The 11,562-nt window shown below is 43.2% G+C and overlaps 1 protein-coding gene across 1 annotated transcript; it reads right to left on the minus strand.

Annotated features, from left to right (window-relative positions):
- Positions 1-5,962: 5,962 nt before the first annotated feature.
- Positions 5,963-10,767, minus strand: LOC120036118 (thioredoxin-like). Its single transcript, XM_038982594.1, has 5 exons — positions 10,763-10,767; positions 9,992-10,148; positions 9,415-9,474; positions 8,938-9,003; positions 5,963-6,702 (listed from the first exon to the last, which is right to left on the minus strand). The coding sequence occupies exons 1-5, from the start codon at positions 10,765-10,767 to the stop codon at positions 6,640-6,642; spliced, it is 351 nt and encodes a 116-aa protein (XP_038838522.1). The 3' UTR covers positions 5,963-6,639.
- Positions 10,768-11,562: the final 795 nt, after the last annotated feature.

Here is an 11,562-nt window from a genome sequence, read left to right on the forward strand (position 1 = left end):
TGAAAGTGAAATACTTATAATACTGTAGTTTGAATTTTGCGCTCCGCAATTTCACCGGATGTTGGCCAGGTGGGACGCTATCGTCAGCTACAATAAGAAGTAACAGGAGCTGGGAGCTGTTAGCACTTTTTTTCTTTTGACATTGCCAAATTAAACTGCCTAGTACTCAATTCTTGCTCGTACAATATGCATATTATTGTTATTATTGGATAGAAAACACTCTCTAGTTTCTATAAACGTTGGAATTATGTCTCTGAGTGGAACAGAACTCATTCTACAGCACTTTTCCTGACAGGGAGTGAGATTTCAGAAATCTTGGCCTCTGGTCCCAGGTCAGTTTTAATGTCCCTGTGAATGCTATGAGGATACAAACACTGCCTACGCCTTCCTCTAGATGTCAGTAAGTGGTGACAATTTGAATGGAGTCGATTGCGCAATCAGGGCCTGTATAAAACACCAAAGATCGGAAGGAGTTTTCTTTTGGACCCTGCGCTCGACGCACAATGGACATCGGACTGGCCTCTTTCCAAGCCTTGGTTTAGCCAGTAATATATCGCCGGTCATGTTTTTACTCGTTATAGGTGTTAAAAACATCATAAGGTAGTTAATTTAAACCGTTTTATAGCAATTTATATCCGTTTAGTGCGATTTTGAGGCATTTATTTGTGACGTCCTTCCATGAGCTGGGCACTTTTCCTGTACATACCGAACGTTAGTGGCCATTTCGACGGGACAAGAGGACATCTTTCGACCAAAAGACGATTAGACCGGAGAAAGGATACATTGATCAAGATTCCGATGGAAGAACAGCTCACAGTAAGAACTATTTATGATGATAAATCGCTGTTCTGTTGAAAAATGTTAAACGCATATATCGCCATTTTGTTTTGTGTAGCTTCGCTTTGGCGGACCCGGTATTGCACAGTAAGGATAATTTTAGAAATGTAATTCAGCGATTGCATTAAGAACTAATTTGTCTTTCGATTCCTGTCAACCCTGTATTTTTTTAGTCAAGTTTATGATTAGTTATCGATTAGACTAGATCACTCTCAAAGATGGCGCCCGACATTTTCAGGCCAGTTTTGCTACTATTCTCATTGTATAACCACGTTTTTTTGTGGCTAAATATGCACATTTTCGAACAAACTCTATATGTATGTTGTAATATGATGTTACAGGAGTGTCATCGGAAGAATTCTGAGAAGGTTAGTGAAAAAATTAATATATTTTGGTGATCATAACGTTATCGCTCCCGTTGCCTTGGATTCATGCTGGGGTAACGTTTGCACATGTGGTATGCTAATATAACGATTTATTGTGTTTTCGCTGTAAAACGCTTAGAAAATCTGAAATATTGTCTGAATTCACAAGATCTGTGTCTTTCCATTGCTATGCTTTGTCTATTTTTATGAAATGTTTTATGATGAGTAAATGCTCCCGGATCCGGGTTTCTGAGGCAGTAAAAGTTTTTTTAACCTCTGAAATATCTGTATTTGTATTTAGCTCAACATTAAATTACTATTATCTATTTAAATGCATTGGACTGTGTAGGGTGCAAGATGCGACTGACATTTTTGCGTGAGAGGATGGTGGAGGAGGAGGCTGGGGCTTGAAGCGCTAGGCATCTTGTTGCTATGTCACGCTAGCAACAAGATATATTCATATGGTTTTTGAACACTATTTATTTACAAGCACAACTGGTAATAACCGCCTTCCCACTTGGTTATGAATGCAGCATAATGCCCGATGTCCACCAGATGCATATGAGGTTTTTGTTTTGCCGGATGTCTAGCCCACATTTTCCATACTTGACACACGTGCTTCGTTTTTCAACTCGCTAAAAGCTAGCTAGTCTGTGTGTGTATGTCCATTTGTACCACCGCACGGTAAAGCAACGCACAAGTTTAAAATATTGAATTCATGCAGTACATAGAACACACCGCAGCATTTTTCCAGTTATTCAATACGCCCCCTGCAGCCATAACAAGTTAATATCTGGATTGTATCATAATAACTCTTCTCTGGTGTGGGATGTGCAGTTCCTGAGTGCAGAGAATAACTTGTACTGATGTGTATTGAAGCAAACAAACCATCTACTTAGTGGTGATGTGTTCATTTTATATTTTATTATTACGATTATTTTATTAAGGTTGTGTATGTTTTTTGTTGTAAAGGAATATAACTTTCCAGTCTTTGGAGAAATTGGTGAAATTCCAATAGAAGTGTGTGTGGCTTTCACTTTTTTAGTCTTTTGCTTGCTTGAAAACCATGCTTACCAATGACTGATGATAACAACCTTTAGCTCCTCCATGTGTTAAAGTGTTTTACCAACGCAGCGTTGCGGAACGCAAAGAGTTTGATGCATCTGGTGGACGTGAGGCAAGTATGTTTGATTGAGCCTGAGCTGGGGTGTATTCATTAGTGCACAGTGTAGAAAACCATAGCAAAAATGTTTTGCAAAGGAAAACGTTCTGCAACAAAAAAAACTATAGAGTTTCTATTAGAGAAATTCAGGAAGGTCGCTCTCCGTTTTGTTCTGTTTACTGAAAAGGCCTACGCCCACGGCTTGAGTTCACATGAGGTGCGATCAGATTATCTCCTCCTGCACACTGGCTGGTGGGGTTTGTAATCAGATGAATGGTGTGGCTGGTGGGGTTTGTAATCAGATGAATGGTGTGGCTGGTGGGGTTTGTATTCAGATGAATGGTGTGGCTGGTGGGGTTTTGTATTCAGATGAATGGTGTGTGCTGACAATCATTGAACACATCGGCTCAAGTTAAATCGAGTGCACCTGAAGTGAGCAGAACGGACCACCGCCTTTCTGATCTGTGTAACGTGAGGATCTGTGTTTTATGCACTATAGCCCGCCACCACATCATTTGTGATTGAATATTGTATGCTTTATCTGCTTTGTGCATGTGTGCCTGTGTGTGTGTGCTGGAAGTAACGTTTTGCCCCAGATAAGTGTGCTGAGAAGCTGTGGTTAACCTTGAGCGAGAACAGTATGCTTTCTATGCAGGTGCAAATAGCCCAACAGTGTTACAAAACTGTCTGATCTCAGTTTCTAGGGTGTGGGAGCGTAATCTACACAGCAACAGCGAGGGACATCTGAAGCGCTGTGAGGCTGGGACCAGTCTGGGCGCCAACGCCAATGATATGCCAGTAAGTCTAAAACCACACTGAGCCTCTACTGTGATAGGCCAACAGACGGGTTGGAACTACTTCTATCACAGTATAATAACATTTTAGCAGTTCTCTGCTTTACCCTGCGTGGTGATACAGTCGCTCTGGATAAGAGCGTCTGCTAAATGACTTAAATGTAAATGTAAATGTATATACGAAAATTGCATTTACCATTTATCGCTTGAGTTTAATAAAAATACTTAAAGTATATTCGGTGACTCTGAATCACATTTTATCCTGATACCAGATTTGATTGACGCAACCCCTTTAAAGTAACCAGAAAGCATTCTCAATCTAAACTTTTTACATTTTATTTAGCCCTATATTTAACTACCGGTAGATAATTTTCCTTTTGTTGCATGTCACTATTACTTGGTCGACTTCATGAGAGAGACTTTTTATTTGACTGTCCATGGTCACAAACAATCTGTTATTTGATTTTAAAAGGATCCCCCTTAGCTGACTCCATAACAACAGCTAGTCTACCTGGTTGGATCCCCTGACTCCATAACAACAGCTAGTCCACCTGGTTGGATCCCCTGACTCCATAACAACAGCTAGTCTACCTGGTTGGATCCCCTGACTCCATAACAACAGCTAGTCTACCTGGTTGGATCCCCTGACTCCATAACAACAGCTAGTCTACCTGGTTGGATCCCCTGACTCCATAACAACAGCTAGTCTACCTGGTTGGATCCCCTGACTCCATAACAACAGCTAGTCTACCTGGTTGGATCCCCATTAGCTGACTCCATAACAACAGCTAGTCCACCTGGTTGGATCCCCTGACTCCATAACAACAGCTAGTCTACCTGGTTGGATCCCCTGACTCCATAACAACAGCTAGTCTACCTGGTTGGATCCCCTCACTCCATAACAACAGCTAGTCTACCTGATTGGATCCCCTGACTCCATAACAACAGCTAGTCTACCTGGTTGGATCCCCTGACTCCATAACAACAGCTAGTCTACCTGGTTGGATCCCCTGACTCCATAACAACAGCTAGTCCACCTGGTTGGATCCCCTGACTCCATAACAACAGCTAGTCTACCTGGTTGGATCCCCTGACTCCATAACAACAGCTAGTCTACCTGGTTGGATCCCCTGACTCCATAACAACAGCTAGTCTACCTGGTTGGATCCCCTGACTCCATAACAACAGCTAGTCTACCTGGTTGGATCCCCTGACTCCATAACAACAGCTAGTCTACCTGGTTGGATCCCCTGACTCCATAACAACAGCTAGTCTACCTGGTTGGATCCCCTGACTCCATAACAACAGCTAGTCTACCTGGTTGGATCCCCTGACTCTATAACAACAGCTAGTCCACCTGGTTGGATCCCCTGACTCCATAACAACAGCTAGTCTACCTGGTTGGATCCCCTGACCTCATAACAACAGCTAGTCTACCTGGTTGGATCCCCTGACTCCATAACAACAGCTAGTCTACCTGGTTGGATCACCTGACTCCATAACAACAACTAGTCTACCTGGGGTCAACACACACAACTGACATCGACTTTTGTGGCCTGCTGGAGGTCATTTTGCAGGGCTCTGGCAGTGCACCTCCTTGCACAAAGGCGGAGGTAGCGGTCCTGCTGCTGGGTTGTTGCCCTCCTACGGCCTCCTCCACGTCTCCTGATGTACTGGCCTGTCTCCTGGTAGCGCCTCCATGCTCTGGACACTACGCTGACAGACACAGCAAACCTTCTTGCCACAGCTCGCATTGATGTGCCATCCTGGATGAACTGCACTACCTGAGCCACTTGTGTGGGTTGTAGACTCCGTCTCATGCTACCACTAGAGTGAAAGCACCGCCAGCATTCAAAAGTGACCAAAACATCAGCCAGGAAGCATAGGAACTGAGAAGTGGTCTGTGGTCACCACCTGCAGAACCATTCCTTTATTGGGGGTGTCTTGCTAATTGCCTATAATTTCCACCTTTTGTCTATTCCATTTGCACAACAGCATGTGAAATTTATTGTCAATCAGTGTTGCTTCCTAAGTGGACAGTTTGATTTCACAGAAGTGTGATTGACTTGGAGTTACATTGTGTTGTTTAAGTGTTCCCTTTATTTCTTTGAGCAGTGTAGTATATGTTTATATTTATGTCATGTAAAGTCTTCATACACTTAATGCAAGTATTCAGCCCACAACTTCATATTCTATCTGGTAAGAATTGTTTTTTTTAAATTAGTTTATTTCATGATATCATTGAGTGATGTTTTGCAGTGCTACCAGGAGAGGGCAGTGTGAGAACAATGTTTGTCAGAAAGACGCCAGACGGTCATATCTGTGTTGTTGTGGTCAATCAATAAATCAATTACACTTAAATCAATTACACTTAAATCAATTACACTTAAATCAATTACACTTATAAAGCCCTTTTTACATCAGCAGATGTCACAAAGTGCTTATACAGAAACCCAGCCTAGAGGGACCGGAAACTAAACTGTTACAGGTCTCAGAGCGAGTGACGTCACCGATTGAAACGCTATTAGCATGCACTAGCTAGCTAGCCATTTCATACCGGTTACATGCAGGCTTCCATTCACATTCATCAGATTAATTCAAGTAAGTAAAAGTCTAGATTCTATTTAGCAAAACCATGATTTAAAAATAATTATATTCTTGATTTGAGTGCTGTTCTGCAGTGACACCAGCAGAGGGCAGTGTGACAACATCAATCAGGTTTGGCAGAAGGACTCCAGACATTCTTATCTGTGGTAATAACATGGTAGAATGTAACCAACAATGATTTAGCAAATACTAAAAAAAACAGACTAATTATACATTTATAGCACGATGTACATTAATGAAAATATAAGTTTAAGGAAAGAGACTGAATTTTAATACAAATGGTTTATTATTATACATTATTGACCCATCCCTGGGTAGGAGAGAGAGAGACGGAGAGAGGGAGACACGGGGGAGAGAGGGAGAGACGGGGAGACTGGGGGGAGAGAGGGAGAGGGAGGGAGACAGGGGGGAGAGAGAGAGGGAGGGAGACGGGGGGAGAGAGAGGAAGACGGGGGAGGGAAAACAGAGGAAGCTGAAGGGCATATTCTATTTAGATGGGGGGAGGAGAAAGGGAGGATTGGGTGGAAGGCATTCAGGCATCCTGCCAAATCAGTTGAGGAGAGGATGGAGGCTTTGGGGCGTCCTCAGGTGAACTGAGACAGAGGAGAGGATGGAGGCTTTGGGGCGTCCTCAGGTGAACTGAGACAGAGGAGAGGATGGAGGCTTTGGGGCGTCCTCAGGTGAACTGAGACAGAGGAGAGGATGGAGGCTTTGGGGTGTCCTCAGGTGAACTGAGACAGAGGAGAGGATGGAGGCTTTGGGGTGTCCTCAGGTGAACTGAGACAGGTGAGAGTTGGAGAGGAGACAGACAGGTGAGAGAGAGGAGAGGAGACAGACAGGTGAGAGAGAGGAGAGGAGACAGACAGGTGTGTGTTTATTTGTGAGTGTTGACCAGCTCCTCCAGTTTGGCCTGATTGGACCCTGAGAACTCCTCCACCTGGAACACAACGACCAATCAAATCAGTTATTCAACAAATCAACCAACCAACCAACAAATTAATGACTCAATCACCTAACCAATCAATTAATCAAATCAGTTATTCAACAAATCAACCAACCAATTGTATGTTTAAGTGGAGACAGCGATGCACGAAGTAAACAAACAATATGGGAATATGGGCTCGATTTCCACAACAAACTAACATGCTGACCAGACCGGACAGGTCGCGAGCGCGAGCGTCGCAAAATAAATTTAGATATCCATGTTATTAAATTATTGCGCGCGCCAACGAGCGTCTGCGACGCCAAGGGCTAAAATAGAACTCATTCCTATTTCTGACGCAGATCGCGCTGCAAGTCCTGCCTCTCCCATCTCCTCATTGGTTTATAGAAGCAGGTACCCACGTGCCATCTCCTCATTGGTTATACCCACGTGGGTGATAGAAAGACGAACTGTTTTTCCGGTAGTCGTGGTAATAGTATGAAAGTCACCATATAATTTAAAAGATGAAAAAGCCTGGGAGGAGAGATGACTAGAAACGATTCGGTTGGCTGTTTTATATGTGGATTAATTGTCGGAGTAGAGGTCCTTGTGCATTTCAGGTAAAATAACAACTCAATGTTTATATCCCAGGACAAATTAGCTAGCAACAGCAAGCTAGCTAAATAGGACAAATTAGCGTTAGCTAGCAAGTGCAAGCTAACTAGCTAAATTTACCATACATGTTTAATGCTTTTTGACCTGTCCCCAAATTAATTGAATTGGTTCAGAGTTTGTTTTGATATTTTAACCTGCGTATCGTGATCGCGTTTGGTGTGGGGGGGGGGTGCAAAATACATTTATGCACGATAGCGCACGCGCGCAGCCGGTTTGGGCAAGGTGTAAGAGATTTGAAGCGCGAGTAAACTTCTCTGCTGTTTCCTGTCCCGTAGTCTACCCCGCACTCAACCTTATATCTCCCAGTCTCAGTTTAAAATAGAGCTTTTTACAGCAGAATGTGTCACAAAGTGGTTTAAGATTAGGAACTGTCTCTTTAAGACTACCAACAGACTCCTACCTTCTAGTTAATATTAGGAACTGTCTCTTTAAGACTACCAGCAGACTCCTACCTTCTAGTTAATATTAGGAACTGTCTCTTTAAGACTCCTACCTTCTAGTTAATATTAGGAACTGTCTCTTTAAGACTCCCAGCAGACTCCTACCTTCTAGTTAATATTAGGAACTGTCTCTTTAAGACTCCTACCTTCTAGTTAATATTAGGAACTGTCTCTTTAAGACTACCAGCAGACTCCTACCTTCTAGTTAATATTAGGAACTGTCTCTTTAAGACTACCAGCAGACTCCTACCTTCTAGTTAATATTAGGAACTGTCTCTTTAAGAATACCAGCAGACTCCTACCTTCTAGTTAATATTAGGAACTGTCTCTTTAAGACTACCAGCAGACTCCTACCTTCTAGTTAATATTAGGAACTGTCTCTTTAAGAATACCAGCAGACTCCTACCTTCTAGTTAATATTAGGAACTGTCTCTTTAAGACTACCAGCAGACTCCTACCTTCTAGTTAATATTAGGAACTGTCTCTTTAAGACTACCAGCAGACTCCTACCTTCTAGTTAATATTAGGAACTGTCTCTTTAAGACTCCCAGCAGACTCCTACCTTCTAGTTAATATTAGGAACTGTCTCTTTAAGACTACCAGCAGACTCCTACCTTCTAGTTAATATTAGGAACTGTCTCTTTAAGACTACCAGCAGACTCCTACCTTCTAGTTAATATTAGGAACTGTCTCTTTAAGACTACCAGCAGACTCCTACCTTCTAGTTAATATTAGGAACTGTCTCTTTAAGACTACCAGCAGACTCCTACCTTCTAGTTAATATTAGGAACTGTCTCTAAGACTACCAGCAGACTCCTACCTTCTAGTTAATATTAGGAACTGTCTCTTTAAGACTACCAGCAGACTCCTACCTTCTAGTTAATATTAGGAACTGTCTCTTTAAGACTCCCAGCAGACTCCTACCTTCTTCTAGTTAATATTAGGAACTGTCTCTTTAAGACTACCAGCAGACTCCTACCTTCTAGTTAATATTAGGAACTGTCTCTTTAAGACTCCCAGCAGACTCCTACCTTCTAGTTAATATTAGGAACTGTCTCTTTAAGACTCCCAGCAGACTCCTACCTTCTAGTTAATATTAGGAACTGTCTCTTTAAGACTACCAGCAGACTCCTACCTTCTTCTGGTTCTTGTAGAAGTGGAATGTTGGCATACACTTGATGTCACAGAAACTGGCCACATCCTGAGGAAAGGGAGGAAGGGGAGACAGAGACAAGGACAGAGAGAGGGAGGGAGGAGAGAGAAACAGAACGAGAGAGAGAGAAACAGAACGAGAGAGAGAGGGAGGAAGGGGAGAAACAGAACGAGAGAGAGAGAGAGGGACAGAGAGATAGGAGGACAGAGGGAGGAGAGAGAGAAAGGGAACGAGAGAGAGAGAGAGATAGGACAAAGGGAGGAGAGAGAAACAGAACGAGAGAGAGAGAGAGGGACAGAGAGATAGGACAGAGAATGACAAGTTGGTTACATCAGACCGGTGTTGCTGTAAAGGCTATGATCATGGGCAGGTGGCTGATCTCAGATCTGTTAATACTGTTGCTGTATGGATAAAGGCTATGATCATGGGCAGATGGCTGATCTCAGATCTGTTGCTCACCGGTGCGTCGTCCACGTCAACCTTCAGGAAGACCACACTCTGATAATTCTCAGACAGACCCTGGAGACAGAGAGAGAGAGACAGAGAGAGAGAGACAGAGACAGAGAGAGACCGAGAGAGAGAGAAAGAGACAGAGAGAGAGAGAAAGACACCGAGAGAAAGACACCGAGAGAGAGAGAAAGACACCGAGAGAAAGAGAGAGACAGAGAGAGACAGAGAGACAGACAGAAAGAGACAGAGAGACAGACAGAAAGAGACAGAGAGACAGACAGAAAGAGACAGAGAGACAGAAAGAGACAGACAGACAGAAAGAGAGAGACAGAGAGAGAGACAGAAAGAGAGAGACAGAAAGAGAGAGAGAGAGACAGAGACAGAGAGAGAGAGAGACAGAGAGACAGGAGGAAGACCGGAGGAGAGAGGAGGATGAAGAGAAAAGAGGATTTAGAGAAGAAGAGGGAAATGAAGTCAGATCATTTAACTCCACATCCTGTTCCAAAGCGGACCAACACTCCAACACCCAGTAGAAAGTATCAGTAAGCCTTTCCTTTTTAACTAAAAGGTGGATTAGAAGGTTCACCTTGAAGAAAGGAGCGATGCTCTGACAGGGTCCGCACCACGTGGCTGTGAAGTCCACAACCACCAACTGATCTCCTGCCTCCTCCAGGGCCTTGTCGAAGCCCTCCTGGGACACACACACACAGAGACACACACACAGAGACACACACACACACACACACAGAGACACACACACACACACACACACAGAGACACACACACAGAGACACACACACACAGAGACACACACACACACAGAGACACACACACACAGAGACACACAGAGACACACACACACAGAGACACACACACACAATGTCAGAAATAGACCATCACTAGTATTGTAGTTCAATACCGTTATTGCCAACAGATCTCTGAAAGTGTGTCGGAGTGTGTTTGTGTAATCACTGTCTGTTATCGCGGGTCTGTTATAGCGGGTCTACTGGTTCTGTTATAGCGGGTCTACTGGTTCTGTTATAGCGGGTCTACTGGTTCTGTTATAGCGGGTCTACTGGTTCTGTTATAGCGGGTCTACTGGTTCTGTTATAGCGGGTCTACTGGTTCTGTTATAGCGGGTCTACTGGTTCTGTTATAGCGGGTCTACTGGTTCTGTTATAGCGGGTCTACTGGTTCTGTTATAGCGGGTCTACTGGTTCTGTTATAGCGGGTCTACTGGTTCTGTTATAGCGGGTCTACTGGTTCTAATACGAGCATTAAAGAGATGACCAATTAAAGACTGAAACCTCAACCAGACAGGAGACTAATGTTATACAGCTCCACACCCCCGACGTACCTCATGTTACCACGACTCTGTTTGAGCAAGAGAAGATTCTGCAAATGGAAAAAGATTAAAATGGGAAGAAGATTAAAAAGTCATGTCTCTGGTTCTTATACTAGGTAGAGGAGAGAGTCATCACATTAACAGTCATGTCTCTGGTTCTTATACTAGGTAGAGGAGAGAGTCAACACATTAACAGTCATGTCTCTGGTTCTTATACTAGGTAGAGGAGAGAGTCAACACATTAACAGTCATGTCTCTGGTTCTTATACTAGGTAGAGGAGTCAACACATTAACAGTCATGTCTCTGGTTCTTATACTAGGTAGAGGAGAGAGTCAACACATTAACAGTCATGTCTCTGGTTCTTATACTAGGTAGAGGAGAGAGTCAACACATTAACAGTCATGTCTCTGGTTCTTATACTAGGTAGAGGAGAGAGTCAACACGTTAACAGTCATGTCTCTGGTTCTTATACTAGGTAGAGGAGAGAGTCATCACATTAACAGTCATGTCTCTGGTTCTTATACTAGGTAGAGGAGAGAGTCAACACATTAACAGTCATGTCTCTGGTTCTTATACTAGGTAGAGGAGTCAACACATTAACAGTCATGTCTCTGGTTCTTATACTAGGTAGAGGAGTCAACACATTAACAGTCATGTCTCTGGTTCTTATACTAGGTAGAGGAGAGAGTCATCACATTAACAGTCATGTCTCTGGTTCTTATACTAGGTAGAGGAGTCAACACATTAACAGTCATGTCTCTGGTTCTTATACTAGGTAGAGGAGTCAACACGTTAACAGTCATGTCTCTGG

The sequence above is a fragment of the Salvelinus namaycush genome, unplaced genomic scaffold (assembly GCF_016432855.1).
Source record: "Salvelinus namaycush isolate Seneca unplaced genomic scaffold, SaNama_1.0 Scaffold121, whole genome shotgun sequence".
Classification (NCBI taxonomy): domain Eukaryota; kingdom Metazoa; phylum Chordata; class Actinopteri; order Salmoniformes; family Salmonidae; genus Salvelinus; species Salvelinus namaycush.

Excerpts from the sequence above, each read along its gene's own strand:
- LOC120036118 (XM_038982594.1), bottom strand. Across the intron at positions 9,475-9,991 it reads GCATCGCTCCTTTCTTCAAG|GGTCTGTCTGAGAATTATCA; the intron begins GTGAACCTTCTA and ends CTCTGTCTCCAG. Across the intron at positions 6,703-8,937 it reads TCTACAAGAACCAGAAGAAG|GTGGAGGAGTTCTCAGGGTC; the intron begins GTAGGAGTCTGC and ends GTTGTGTTCCAG.